Source organism: Bos javanicus, chromosome 21 (genome assembly GCF_032452875.1).
Source record: "Bos javanicus breed banteng chromosome 21, ARS-OSU_banteng_1.0, whole genome shotgun sequence".
NCBI classification, from domain to species: domain Eukaryota; kingdom Metazoa; phylum Chordata; class Mammalia; order Artiodactyla; family Bovidae; genus Bos; species Bos javanicus.
In genome coordinates, this window is record NC_083888.1 from 13573250 (window position 1) to 13588374 (window position 15125).

A 15125-nucleotide genomic window follows, 5' to 3' on the forward strand; every position below is an offset into this window, starting at 1 on the left:
CTCCCGGATTGTACAGGCACACCTCGTATTATTGCACTTCACAGACACTGCTTTCTTACAAAAAAAAAAAAAAATTGAAGGTCTTTGGCCACCCTGCATCCAGTAAGTTTATCAGTGCCATTTTTCCAACAGCATTTGCTTCACAGACTTTGTCTCTGTGTCTCATTTTGGTAATTCGCTCAGTCCTTCAACCTTTTTCTTTACTTATACATTTGTTAGGTGATCAGTGATCGTTGATGTTACTCTTGCAAAAAGATTCCTGACTCACTGAAGGCTCACTCAACGGTTAGCATTTTTTAGCAGCAAAGTATTTTTGTTTGTCTTGGTTTTTTAAAATTTATTTTAATTGGAGATTAATTACTTTACAATATTGTGGTAGTTTTTGCCATACATTCACATGAATCAGCCACAGGAGTACATGTGCCCCCCATCCTGTCCTCCCTCCCACCTCTGTATACCAATGCAAGTGCTTAGTCGCCCAGTTGTGTCTGTGACCCCATGGACTGTAGCCCGCCAGGCTGCCCTGTCCATGGGACTCTCCAGGCAAGAATACTGGGGTGGGTTACCATGCCCTCCTCCAGGGGATCTTCCCACCCCAGGGACTGAACCTGCGTCTTTTATATTTCCTGCATTGGCAGGCGGGTTCTTTACCACCAGTGCCACCTGGCACACATATTGTCTTTTTGACATAATACGATAGCATACTTAAGAGAGTACTGCTGCTGCTGCTGCTAAGTTGCTTCAGTCTTGTCCGACTCTGTGCGACCCCATAGACGGCAGCCCACCAGGCTCTGCCATCCCTGGGATTCTCCAGGCAAGAACCCTGGAGTGGGTTTCGCCATTTCCTTCTCCAGTTAACAGAGTACAGTACAGTGTAAACAACTTTGATATGCATTGGGAAGCAGAAGAAAAAATCACATGACTTGCTCAGTTGCTTTGTACGTTTGTATTCAGTCGTGGTCTTGGGGTGACAACGTTATCAGCCTGCCCCTTACAGATGAAGACCCTGAAGTGTAGAGGCTCAAAGTCCTGCAGCCAAAGGCCCCCACTGTTGGGCAAGGACAGTGCCTGCAGGGCCTGCTCACAGGCCTCCTTCTCAGCCTCCCTGCGGGGTTCCCGAGTCCCATTCTCTGACCTGGAGACACTGCAGCTGTGTGGGGGTGGGGCTGCTGGGAATGCTAATGGACCCTTTCTCTCTCATTAGCGAGAAGCTTTAGAACTAACTTGTGAAAGGCAGGATCTAGGGGAGGGTGTTAATTGGTGGACCTCAAAGGTGCCTCTGTGCAGCCTGGTTCTGGGCCGGCCTCACTGTGTTGAGGCCATCCTGCGATTCTAGAGAATAAATTGTGGGTCTGGCTCCCAGTCCGGCCAGGCCTGAGAGGAATGCAATCTGAGACCTGGATTTTGAGGTGGTGGCCTTTCCCTAGACGAACCTCTAGCATTTTTGCCAACCGGGGCTTAAAATAAATCCCTTCTTTTTTTTTTTTTTTTTGAAGGGGGAGTGGGTAATGATAATTAGAGCCTGTTGGACTGAGACCTAAATTTCTGAAGGAAGTATGGTGGTGCTCCAGATCGTAAGGGCCAGCAGTGGCCATCATGGCATTTTCCCCTGAGGGGACAACGGCTGGCTTTTGCCCCGTGGCCTGGCTGCTTGAGCTGTTACGTCCTCTTTCCTACCTGTTTTGTGGAAGCCAGGTTCAGCACTTTGACTGCTTCCGGTTGCATACAGATCTAGGGTCCTCTTCCCCTCGCCCAGAGCTTTCTCAGCTGCATCTTCACTCCCTTGGAGGCCGGCAGCGTCCCAAAGGCAGACACGCAGCCCTGCGGCCTTCGCGGCCGGCAGCGAGTGACCGACTGCCGCAGTGCTTAAGAGAAACATCGGAGTGGGATAAAAACTCAGAAGTCTTTTTCAAAGAACCAGATGAGTAGGCTTGGAAGTGAGGTGAGGGGGTCGCTCAAAGAGTTTGACTAAACACACTTGCTCCGGCCTATTTGTGTTCCATCCAAAAGACCTTTCTCAGGGGACCTTGCCAGTCTCTTTTAAATAGCCCAACAGCCGCAAGACAGCTGCGAGGTCTCGGGAATCTTGAGGAGGAGACATTTTACTCCTGGAAAAATAAGTGACCAAGTTAAAGGAAGTCACCACCCTGATGCCCTCCCAGGAGCGGCCTTGGTGGCCTTGCCCTGGCAGTGCCCGGCGTCTGGGCCCTGTGCACGGACCGCAGCATCCACGCCTCGGGGTGGGCGTGGGGGCGGGGGTCGCTACCCTGCTGCCTCCGTTGGGCGGGGGCCCCAGCTCGGGGGCCACTAGATGGCGGGGTGGGGAGATCCGGAGGGCCACCCACCCGCCCCACCCCGGACACATCAGAGGTGGATTTTTCAGCCTCCTGCACCCGGGACACGTCGGAGTGAGAGAAGAGCCCGGGTGTCAGTGGCGACTTTGGGACTGCAGTCTAGTTGTAAAAGGGTCCTGGGTTGTTTTTTTTTCAAGCTCAGTTTCTACTTAGGCTGGCCACTTTTAGGGAAGAAGTGGGGGGCGGGGGTGCCGCGCGGCCATCCTTGCACTCTGCGGGGCTTGGCCGTCTCGGGGGGGTTGGGGCCTTTCCCGGGTGTACAGCCGCGGGGTTCGGGGCGCCGCGGCGCGCCCACAGTCCCCGGCTTCCCCGGGTCCCCGAGGCCAGCGCCGCCGCGCGGTCCCCGCCCAGCTCCTCTCCGCCCGCCCCCCGCGGGCCGCGCTGAAACCCGAGCTCGAGGGGGCGGGCCGCGCGGCGGCGGGGGCCGCGGGGCCGCGCCGACATTGGCGGGGAGCCGGGCGATGGCTGGCGAGGGAGGGGCGCGCGGGGCGGGGGGGCGCGCCGGGCGCCCGCGGCCGAGGTGGACCGAGCCTCCCGGCTCGCAGCTCCCGCCGGCGGAGCGAGGCCGCCCTTTCTCGGCAGCGTGATTTATCTGCTTCTTCTTTTTCTCCTGAACTCTTCTTCCAGGGAGAGGCTAGTGGTAACAGGCCGAGCTGGATGGATGGGTATGGGGAGAGGGGCAGGACGACCAGCCCTGGGATTCTGGCCGACTCTCGCCTTCCTCCTCTGCAGCTTCCCCGCAGGTAAGGCACTGCTCCAGCCCGGGAACGGCCGGCTGGCGCGCGGGGCCCGCTCCCCAGGTCTCCTCGCGGCGCCGGGCCACAGGTCTGCGGGCGAGTCGGAGCTCAGGTTCGCCGGGCGCCCTCGGGCCCCCGCCTCGCGTTTCCACGCGTCTTTGTTTCTCCCGCGTCCAGCCGAAGGCGCGATGGATGCGCGTGGGCACCTGGGGTTGGGGGAACCCTCTCAGGTTGTAATGAGAAAGAGCCAGGCGGGGAGATCACAGGCGCCGGGGACGTCTCCCAACTTGCCAGAAAAGGGGGTACCCGGGACGTTCCCCTTAGGGCCCCCGGAGAAGGGGGAGAAAGGGAGGCACGGACTCGGATCCGGGGGGCACTTTCTCTAGCTTCTCGTCCCGCAGTTTGCAGACCTGTCCGGTGCCCAGGGGTGGAGCCGGGGGCGCCTCTGAGGTCCCCGCCGAGCCCGGACCGCCCCCTCCCGCGGGACCCCGTCCCGCCCCCACGGGCTTGCCCACGCGGGGAAGCCCACGGGCTGGGCACCGCCGGCCCCTTGTTCCTGTGTGATAACATCCCGCGTCGGCCCCTGTTTGTTTTTATTGTGTCAGAAAGGGAGAGAATTTCAGAATTAAAGCTGAAAAAGCCCATCTGTTTCCAATGAATCCCCCATAGTTTTTCACAATGTTTTTGGCAGATCGCTGCTTTCAAATTCCTCCGAGCCGGGACCTCTTGTTTTTGTTGGGGGAAGGGAGACCAACTCCACAGAGAAGCATTTGTTCCTTCCCAAACGCTCCAGTTTCTTTACTTTTTTTTTTTTCCTTTCGGGGGGAGGGGGAAGGCACGAAACTTAAATCCCGGGTCTGTTTTCTTTATAATGTTTCATTAAAGTTTATTCCATTTTTGCCATATGCTACTCACAGCCTGGAAACGCCAAGCTTTATATCCATTTTCCCCTTGCTAAAAAAAATACAAATAAACCCAGCGTCACGGACCAAATGGTCCCCGATGCAAGGCGGGATTTCCCGGCCACTTCCATTGTGCTGCGGGGTTCCGAGGTGTCTTTTTGCAAAGAGCTTGCCTTCGCTCGGCAGCCGGAACGAATCCGCAGCCCCCGCGCACTCCCGAGCTTTGCAAGAAAGGACTTGAGTTAGACCGGGGATTGGGTTGTTTTGTTTTGCTCCTCAGCCAACTGGGTTTCAGGAACTGGCAGAACTGGGCAGTCCGGACCCGGCCTGGCTGTAAGTTGGGGCTCCCGGTGGGAGGACCGTGCCGCAGCGGTAAGGGAGAAAGGATCCGTTTACCTTCCCGCCCCAGCCCTGCTTCGGGGCGGGGGACCTCCTCCCCGGAACCCACCCGGCCCTGCGCGCCCCAAGGGCGTCCCGGGTGAGCCGCAACCTGCTTGTAGCCCAGGATTCCATTGTGGAGGCCCCGGCCAAAGACAGGATGGAGGGTGTCAATGCCTCAAAGAGCCCTTGGACCCATCCGGTGCACCCTCGCCCTGGAATATTACAACCTCCATACCGGGTCAAGCAGCAGGGAGTCCTCCTCCTCTTCCTTTTTTTTTTTTAAAGGCAGTTTCCACCCCTCCTGCTTCCCCCCATAGAAGGGTCTGGCTGATTTGGTTCCCTCCCAATAACTAAGAAAATAAAATTTGAAGCGACCCTCCTCTTTCAAAAAGAAAAGAAATCCCTCCTTTTGGAGGAGCAGGAGTTTGCAGTGTGTGTGCATCTCTATTTGGTCCAGATAAAGATCCAGCCCATTGGAGGTTTTATCAGATGGGTTGATAAATGGCTTTTGTCCCTTGGCTGCCATGGGGGATGTGATCTCAGCTTGGAGCTGAAATTGAGAAGGGGGGCTTAGAGGCCCTTAAAACAACACCTTCCCGCTCTTAAAGCGGCAGCACTTGTTAGCTTCTTGGGCTGGAGGGAGAGGAAAGGAAAGGCTGGCAGGAGGTACTCAGAGGTAGGAGGGAGCTGCCAGGGTGGTGGTGAGGGGTGGAGGGGGTTGCTGTTTGATTTCTCCATCTTAGAAAACTTCAAACATCTCCCCCGTAGTCTGAGGAAAGCTGGTGGGTTACATAATGCACAGCCCGAATTCCATCACTTGTTTCCAAGAAGCCCATTTCTTTTTGGCTTCAAGGCTGGTAACTAAAACCTGGCAGATAGAGCAGATAGCTGTTGCACTGTCATGCCAACTGGCTAATGTTTCTTCTAATTTGAGGCCTTGACAGGCGCATTTAGTCAAAATTGCCCACCTTGCTGAAAACTGAGCTTCCAGTATGCCCACATGGAATACACCGGGGGGCTCTGAGAACGTGTGGGCTCCGGAATCCTGGGTCAAGAAGAGAGGCTCTTAAGAGGTGAAATGGATCATTTCCACCACAAAGGGATGGACTATCGTATTCTTGACCTATGGCAGAGGGGCTGCTTGGGGATAAAGTCAGAGAATCTGCAGGTCTGGTGGGGAGTGGGGTGGGCATTTGAGAAAAAAGAAAAGAAAGCGCTGGAGACAGTCAGGGGCCCTGTGTGCCGGCTTCTCCCTCCAAAGACAGGTGGAATCCTCTGGAACAGCCGCATGAAAGCATAGGCTTGTTCAGTGCTAGTTGACTTGAATGGCGTCCAGGAGTAAACCCATAGGAGTGCAAATTAAATTGGACATAGTTATGTGGAGAAAGATGCCTTAACCTCTTGCTAGACAGAGAGGGCTTGTGAGAGTGCTAACATGTTCTCAGCATGCATGGCGCATCTCGTGCGGTCCTGACGCGGGGACAGAATTGGGGGCCCTCATCTGAGCAAGGCTGGCGTCCACCTCCAAGGCCTGGTGGAAGGACAAGGGCCCTTCCATGTCCCTCGGCTCGTCAGGGTGTGTGCGGGCACGATGCTGTACTTTGAGCCAATGGACAGGGTGGCCACGTCTAGTTGGGAGGGGGGTGCGTGGCAGGAGGCCAAGAAAGGCTTCTTAGGAGAGTCTTCCACTAATAACATCCACTTCAAAACACAATTAATAGATACTTTTTAAAACTTTGAAACCACCTTGACTTAATAAAACAGATTTCCAAGAGGAACTCATCAAAGTCATATGTTGTAGACATGTTGGCACGCTTCCCGTTGGCTACATATGGATGCTGTACTCCAGCTCCGGTGGTTCTCAAAGTGTGGTCCTTGGACCAGCAGCACCAGCCTCCCCCGGGAACGTGTTAGGAACTGACTGAAGCTGATGCTCTGGGAGTGGAACATGCAGTCTGTACTGTGACAGACGTTCCAGGGGGCTCTGATGCACCTCAACTGTGAGGATCAGTGTTGGAAAAATTATTGCCCTGTGCCTTCCATGTTTCCTCCTGTCTTTCCCTTTCCTTTTAAACTGCAGTTGTTTTAGAAATTAATCCTCATGGGGAAACTAAGGCTTGCAAAGACCCAGGCCCTGTGTAGTATCCAAGGACATCCATGCCATTCTAGAGTTGAGAACGTTTATCTGAGAGCTGCCATTCAAAAATGTGCAAGCAAGTCAACCTGCTTATCACATCATTGTCCTCCCAGGAGGACTTTGTGTCCCAGAGGGAGAGACTGAAATGAGTCCCATTGCCAGAGCCAGGTGGCAGTAGAGCCAGCCTGCAGGCTGGTGCATGACACGCCAAGGGATCTGCAGGGCTGAGCCCTGGCTCCCAGGGAGGGTGGGATGTAAAGTCCTGTGGATGGTTGACCCTTTGGCCCTGAGGATGAGCTGGGGCATAACGAGAGGATCTCTGGTCGTCAGGTTTAGGAAGGGAAACTGCTGCAAGCTTGGAGGAATTGCTAGCAGTCACCCCAGTGCCAAAGGAGAACTGGGCAGAGACGATCAACAGGCTCAGATAAGGACGCTCCGTGAGATGGGGCAGTTGGGTCCAGGTCTCTGTGGAGGTGAGGGAATCGCATGGGGACCACTTTCTGTGTTGGAGGTCATACGGTTCCTGCTAACATGTCCTTCTTGGGTGCAATGCGCCCGGCCCTTGTTAGAGGATCCAGGTTTTATGTTTGGTTGAGGGGTTGGGGCGTCATACTGTTTCAATGCCTGGCTGCATTCAGCCTGCCTGAAATTGAGGGCACTGTTTCTTTAGGGCAACTACCTCATTCCAGTGGAGCCAGGAATTTATAGTCTTAAAGTTGGGAGTCCCGTGTCTTTAGAAGCCCCCTCAGTCCTGGGTACCCCAGGATGGTCGGTCTCCCTGGACTCTCCGTGTCCTGGGACCAGGGTTTGGCCTGTGTCTGTTAATCCTGCCACCGCAGACAGTTCAGTGCTGGGTGTAAAGGGCCTCTCCTTCTGTCCGTTTGCCCGGCGCTGGGCCTCCTTCCTGCGCCCTGTCCTGCCTGTCTCCGCTGGCATCTGCCTCGAGCAGCTGAGCCGCCCCAGGACCTGCCTCTGGGGTGACCCCTGCCCCCGCCCCACTGTCCAAGTTGCTCAGGAGCTCAGGGCTCTGCATGACCCACTCCCGAGCTCCCAGAAGGGAGAGCCCGCTGACATCCAGTTCCACACTCCTCTCCAGCCTCATTCCCATGGCCTCTGGCATGCCCCTGGGCTCCAGGTCTTTGCTGGTCTCTGTACCTGCCACCACCCACCCACCTTATGGGTGGGCAGCCGCTGGGTCTTGCTCATGCCATGCCTGGTTTGGAAAGGGAACGCCCACTGGCAAAGCCCAAGGTCAGTGCCACCTGGCGGGGCCCAGCGCTGTCCCTCCGATGACCTGAGGACCGGCCACCTTGGCTGCTAATACCTGTCTTCCTCGTGTCCTGGCTGCTTCCCGAGTCTTGGGTTTTTAATCTTCTTCTAAATCACTGGATCTGTTTATAAGGGCAGGAACCCCATTTCCTGTTCCTGCGTGCACTTTTCTCTGAGATGCACCCCAAACATGCCTGGCACAATCCCGGAAATTACAGGACCGTTGCGTTTCTTTGTGTTTCTCTTTGTCTTTTTGCTCCATGGACCGAGATCGCAGATTTGGGGAGGGGGGTTGTCCAGATATCTCAATCATTCTTTCCAAAAGATGTTTTTCTGTTTATAAAGACAGTACTCATTTTAAACCTAAAGATAGAAAAGGATACATAAGAAAATGGAAATAACCAAAATTCCAACCTCCCACAGGCGCCATCACTAGTTAACATTCATGAATAGCCTTTGAGACATGGTACTGTTATATTCTAAACAATATGATCATTTGAAGGAAAACAACAATTTTTTAAAAATTTATTATTTTGTATTGGAGTAGAGCCTATTAACAATGTTGTGACGGTTTCAAGTGAATGGCGAAGGGACTCAGCCGTACATATACATGTATCCATTCTCCCCCAAAACCCCCTCCCACCCAGGCTACCACATAGCATTGAGCAGAGTTCCATGTGCTGTACGACAGGTCCTTGTGAAAAACAACGTTGAAAATATTTATTTATTTATTTATTTATTTGGCTGCGTCAGCCTTAGTCGTGGCCCTTGAGCTCAGCAGTTGTGGCACACAGGCTTAGTTGCCCCAAGGCATGCGGGAACTTAGTTCCCTGACCAGGGATCGAACCTGTGTCCTCTGCATGGCAAGGCAGAGCCTTAACCACTGGACCACTGGGGAAATCCCCCCAGACAACAATTTTTAAAGCTCTCCCATTTATCCAGTGGCCAGAGCATCCAAGGTATTCTGCTAAATGTTTGAAATGTGTCACCTCATGAGATGGTCACCCCTCCCCCCGAGCATCATCATTCGTACTGTGTCGATGAGGAGACAGAGGGTCAGAGAGGTTCCTAACATCACACAGCTGAGTCAGCGGCAGAGCCAAGAGGAGAACTCAGACCTCTGTGCTTTTCCACACGCCAGATTTTGGATAAACACCCTCATTGAACGTGCTCTGTAGCATTTCAGACTCTGAGCTGTGTAGCATACAAGGCTTTATGATGAGAGGGGAAAAATAAGAAACTTTGGAGATATGATTGGATAGCAGAATGAAGAGTGACCACACTTTCCCACGGCTGTCACCTTCTTGCCTCTTCCCAGAGACCCTCTCCGCTCCCTGTCCATCCCCGACTTAGCATTTCAAAGCAGATGCCACTTTGGCAGAGCGCTCATGGTGCAAATTTTCCCAAGTCAGATTTATGTCTTTGGGGTTTTTGCTTATTTATTCATTTCATGCACCATTTCGCCCGGGCAGTCGGAATACCGAAACGCCTATTAAAGTGATCCCTCTGCGCCCAGGTCCCTGCAGAAAGGAGCCATTATTGCTCCCTGTGCTAAGGAATGTTCCAGGAACACAGGCTCACACACGTGTGTGCACCAGCCGGGCCGGTGTCCTCCCATTGCTCTAGGAAGGTGGAAGAAGGGCCTGCCTGCGGAGGGAGGTGGGGGAGCAAAGCCACTTCACGTGGATTTTGACCCGGGACAGCTGAGCAGAGGAGCGCAGGGCTCCTGGAGGCAGGACCAGAATGGAAAATTGTCATCTCTGAAGTCAGCCTTACCTAGACTTGCTCAAGAGGCACGGGTTCAATCCCTGGATCAGGAAGATCCCCTGGAGGAGGGCATGGCAACCCACTCCAGTATTCTTGCCTGGAGAATCCCATGGACAGGGGAACCTAGCGGGCTATGGTCCATGGCGTCACAAAGAGTCTGACGTGACTGAGCATAGCAGCAGCTACCTAGACTCAGGAAAAGGGAGTGTGCCTCAAAGCAGGAAGCCCAAACTGCTCGCCCGCAAGCTTCATTTATACCTGAAAAGTGACGCTTTTGCCCCCAAACCATCCTCCCTGTGGAACCCAGGCTTGCTCAGCTCTCTGCCCTCCTGGCAGGGTGGTCTTGGCATGGGATCCCGCGCCCGGCTCCTGCCTGCTGTGGGCCCTTCTGACCCAGAGAAGCCCTGCTGACAGGCCCGCCGTGGCCCTCTTGGCTGCAGATCCGGCTGCGTGTGGCTCCAGGGGGAGCTGGGGGGTGGGGAGGGTGTCCAGTTGGGAAAGCTGAGGTGTGCCCTTTTCCTTGGCACTCGGCGTGGTTTCCTGCAGCGACTTGGCGTGTGTGGAAGCTGGGACAGAGAAGCCTGGCTGGGTGTGACGAGGGGGCAGTGCCGCCTGCCCAGCTCGGCAAGTGGCATTCAGCCACCTCTGCCCACACTTAGCAGTGAGTTAGTTAACCCCCAGCTCCCCTATGGCTCAGCCAGTAAAGAGTTCACCCGCAATGCAGGAGACACAGGAGCTGGGAAGACACCCCGCCCCCCCCCGCCACCGCCAGAGGAGGAAGTGGCAACCCACTCCAGTATTCTTGCCGGAAAAATCCCAGGGGCAGAGAAGCCTGGTGGGCTGCAGTCCCCGGGGTCGCAGAGTCAGACACGACTGAAGGGACTTAGCACAAGGGCACACATCCCCTCCTGCCTTCCGTCAGCCAGTACAGATGCTCTGAGAGGCTTCCCCCTGCCTTCATCTTTCTCAGGTCAGCCGGTCCCCAGAGGAAGTCCCCAGTGCTCTCAGGGGGGCCAAGAGGCACGCTGGAGTCCCGGGCAAGGGCAGTTCCTTGGACCGTTCTCAGGCTGAGCTGGGAGGAATACCTTTGAGGAAAGGGGATCATTCTGGCTGCTTGTGGGTTAAGTAAGGCAGGGTCCTCTGCACCTGGTGAAAAGCCAGTCCCTTACCTGGGTGTGTGCCTCTTTGGTGTCTGACGCCAGACACCTGCATGTTTACGCCAGGACGATGGAGCAACAAGCCTGGCAGCCCCAGGCACCTCTCAAGCTAGGAGACTGCGGAACACTGCCCAGCCAGAGCTTGCCAAATTCTGGCACTGTATCCGTCCCCTGTCCCCTCCCAGCCTCGGTGCTGGAGAACAGGAGAGGGTGGGGAGTGGCCCGCTGCGCCTGCTTGGTGCCACAGTGCGGTGCTTCTGGTGCTCCCAGAGAATGGGAGCAGATCTCCCACCTCCTTGGGGATCCGCATCCCAACTCGTTGCTAAGAGACGAGCCTCAGCATCACTGCTGCCCCGGGGCAGGGGCGGGGGGGCTCTCACCCCTTCCACTTTCTCCTTGAAGCTGTTCTCCCTCTGCTCTGCCTTCTCCTACCCTAATTAAAGCCACCCTCTCTTAGTTTAGGCCACTCCCTAAAATAGCCTTCTCATCATGCCACGTGCGTACTGAAAATTACTCGGTGGGCTTCCCGCTTTGAGCGGGATCGCCCTGAAATCCTTGGGCTGGCTTATCAGGGTGCAGTCAGGGAAACAGAAGCCACACAGGGTGTTGCCACAGGGGGGAGCTGTTACAGTGGATTGTGTCTAGATGGGCAGGGGAGGAGGGGCAAGGCCACGAGGGACCACGGAGGCAGACACAGCGTTGCAGGAGGGGACTTCCACTCCTGCGACTGAGCGGACTGAAGAGGACCTTGGGGGCCCGGGGCTGTGAGGAGGGCTGCTGCTGCACGGCTGAGCTGGGTACTGGAACAGCAGCAGCTGGAGGGGAAGAAGAGGCAAGGCTGGGTTGTGATGACCGGGTCAACTTGGCTGGGCCTCGTGTAGCGCCGCCTTGTGGTGGAATCGGGCAACTGGGAGCTGGGTGAATGGGGACAACAGGGTTTGCACCGGAGCCGAGCAAAGCAGTTTGAAGTGAACCACATTCGCTTCATCCCCGGCTTTCACTCAGGGCTTCCGTGTCTGGCTCCAAACTCCCAGCGCACTCTCACCATCCGGAATTTCGCCTTCCGACCCGTGCCAGCTGCTTCGGAGCCCCTTGGACTTATGTACCTCTGCCCCACATCACCTGGCGAATCCCACTGCCCTTCCAGACCCCTTGGAACGACTGCTTCCCGGTACTATCTGTGCCCCCATCCTTCAATCTCTGTACACGTGAACCTTCTCCCCAGCACCCCGGTGGTTTTTGTAGCCGACTGCACCTGAGCTTGTTCCAGGAATGGCAGGAAGCACCTTGCCTGCACGCAGCGGACTGAGTCCAGAACCTTCAACTAGTATACGAACCCAGGCAGTTACCCTGCAGACCACAGAGCTGGGCAGACCCAACGTGATGGGCTGGCTTGCCTTCTAAGACGCCTTACTCCTTTAAGAAGAGGCAGGTTTTTTCTCTTTCCTGGCTCACCCCACCCCTCCTACACCGCCAGTGAAACCTGATCTAATCCCTTTGCACGAGGGTAATTTATTGGTCTGTTGGGCTTTTCTCGGTGGCAAATTGCATTGTCTTTATTCTCGGGTTCAGGCGCAGGAGCGGCTCCACATTCCTAAGACTCCTTTCTCGGGGCCGGGCCTTCGCACCCCTCGGCACTCGGCGAAGTGAGTTTTATTGGGCTTTTTTGTTATGCAAACAAGGCGGTAATAATCAGGCTATTATTCTGAAAGATTGGGCTTGATTAACAGTTCAAAGGAGGTCTCCGAAAGCAGCTAATGCCATGGCGGTGCATAAATATCTCCATCCTGCCTGGGTCTGTACAGCTGCTGCTCCCAGATCCCGGCACCCCGCCCCCTGCCCCCCGCCTTTCTGTTCCAAGAGGCTCTGGGTTGCTATTTAAAGGAAAAGAATTAAGTCAGGCAAGCCCTATGGCTGTGATTTCTCTCGCTGCTGTGTCTCAGACCTCGAGGAAGGTAGTCTGGAGTCCGTGTGTGCATGCTCAGTTGCTTCAGTTGAGCTCGACTTTGCGACTCCATGGACTGTAGCCCTCCAGGCTCCTCTGTCCATGGGATTCTCCACGCAGGAATACTGGAGTGGGTTGCGATGCCCTCCTCCAGGGGATCTTCCCAACCCAGGGATCAAACCCACATCTCCTGCATTGCAGGCAGATTTTTTTTTTTTAACCACCAGGCTGGATCCCACCTCCCCACAAAGTGAAAGATTACAGAGGTGGGGTACCAGGGGAGGGGGTACAGGTGCTTTGAGTGACGAGTGCGGGAGTCAGAGGGTTCTCAGGGGATCTGTGGGCACGAGGTGGCACCCCAACTCAGCCGTAGGTGGTTGACACAGTTCTGTGAGGCCCAAAGAAGGCGGCCCAGGAAAGCCGAGGGGCCATCTCCAGTATCTGCAGGGTTACCGTTGAGCCCTTTCCCTGTGGCTCTAGAGAAGAACCAGAGCCCCCACCCATCTCCCTCAAGCCGGCAGACCTGGGGTCCACAGCTGGAGCTGTCAAGAGCAGGAGGGGCTGGCCCGGCCCAGCAGAGGTCCGGCGGCCCTTGAGGCCGGACTGCCACCGGGCAGGGGGCTTTCCTGCCGCGGGGGCTGGCTGGAGGTGCAAACTGTTGACCTGTGGCTGCTCTCAGGCCCGGGGTTTTAAAATTCCATGCTGCACACTAGGAAGCTGACCTGGAGTTTGCCCACCAAGCAATCCGTAGTTACAGTGATCTCGACGAAGCCAGTTGCACGGAGAAACAGAAGCCCTGAGCCTCACTGCACAAATCGGGAGCGAATGGATCCCCGGGGTCCCCAAGTCCTGCTGTGGCAAGGGGACCCTCCTCCAGGGCTGAGCGTGGGCTCTTGTCTAACATTTACAAATGAGTTGTCCAAGGAGACACACATGCTGATGAAGCGAGAGACTTTATTGGGAAAGGTGGAGAGCAGGAGGATGAGGGAGCCCAGAACTGCTCTGCCACGTGGCTGGCAGCCCCAGGTTTTCCCGGGATGGGGTTGGTTTCCTGGTTGTCTCTGGCCCCTCATTCTGACTCAGCGTCCTTCCTGGTGGTACATGCATCGAGAAGGATGGATTCCAACAAGGATTCTGGGAGGCTGGTAGGACATACGGACTGGTATCTCCTGTCTCCCTTTGACCTTTCCTGCATTCTTCCAGTTGGTGGTAGCTTCTTAGTTCCTTGTTCCTTACCAGGACCTCCTGTTGTTAAGATAACTCATGCAGGTGGCTACTGTCTTCCCTGGCCAGGGCGGGCAGTTTCGTTCAGTCATTTGGTCCCATAACAGCCCCAGCCTGCGCCCCACCTTTTGAGCCAAGTGTCCAGCATCGTGGGCCACCGGAGGGAATTTCAGGGGTTTCCTAGTGGTGACCTGGGCTGGCCAGTGTCTTTGCAGGCTCTGGATTCTCCTCTGTTTGTTTCTTAGTAGCTAATCCCCGAAGTCCTAAGTCCCAAGAGGCTTGAGTCAAAAACAAATCAGGTGTCCTAGGCTTCCGAGAAGTCTGTGCATGGTCTTAGCCTTTTCCTGGGTGCCTGAGATGGAGCTCCAGGTACCCAAGGTCAGCACGGGCTCCCTGAGAGCCGCCCCCGCCCTAGGACAGACATGGCAGCATCTGAGATGGAAACAGGAGCTCAGGAGAACTTTGAGGCCCTGGCTCTGCACTCTTCGGCTGCCTCCTGGCCGCGTAACAAGGTCTGCAGGAGCCAGGCCGGCCTCACTCAGAAAAGCTCGCCTCCTCCTCCCACTCACAGTAAGATGTTTCAAACTCTCAGACTTGCCTTCCTTCCTTCCTTGAACACTCACATCAGAAAAGGCTAGGGTTTACTGCCTGGAATTCAGGTGGTTTTGACTTTTTTTTAAAGATACAGCACATAAAAATCAGCCGGTTTGGGCTCTCTCTGGCAGGTGACGGCCCATGCAGAACTTTTCCTATTGATGCTGGGCCAGATTACATCAAGTCTCTGACCTGGGAGGTGGCGGTGGGGGGAGCTTCCGCCTGTGATTTACAGAAGTGGACACAGGGCAGCAGGATGGCCCCATGGGGGTCAGGGCCCCCTCGGCTCCCCACCCTTGGGGACTGTCCAGCTCTGGCATCCCTAACGCCCTTCCCTGGGACCCCCAGCCCCAGGAAATGACAGCAGCTGGGCTGGGAAGAGCTGCACGACCTCCTGGAGAGAGGGCAGAGGGGAACGGGTCCCCCACCTCTGGCCCCTGCTCTCATTACGCAGTGGCCTCTTGCATGTCCATTACCATGAGAGCGCCTGGGCTTCCTCTTAGATACCAGGAAGATGTGCAAGGCCCGAGGAGACCCAGGACATCGGGGATGTGTGGCCAAGGCATCACGGTCCTGGCTTGATCCAGGTGGGGCTGGGCCTTTGGGTGTGAGTGGACCCAGGAAGAGCTGCCCAGACTCTGATCTGAGTCAGGGTGGA

The 15125-nt window shown here is 55.6% G+C and overlaps 1 protein-coding gene across 1 annotated transcript in view; it reads left to right on the plus strand.

Moving 5' to 3' along the window:
• Positions 1-15125, plus strand: part of RGMA (repulsive guidance molecule BMP co-receptor a) — a 49942-nt gene that overhangs the window by 18614 nt on the left and 16203 nt on the right. Inside the window, exon 2 of the mRNA XM_061394296.1 lies at positions 2982-3097. Within this exon, the coding sequence (XP_061250280.1) occupies positions 2982-3097 (116 nt within the window). The remainder of the gene's footprint in view (positions 1-2981; positions 3098-15125) is intronic.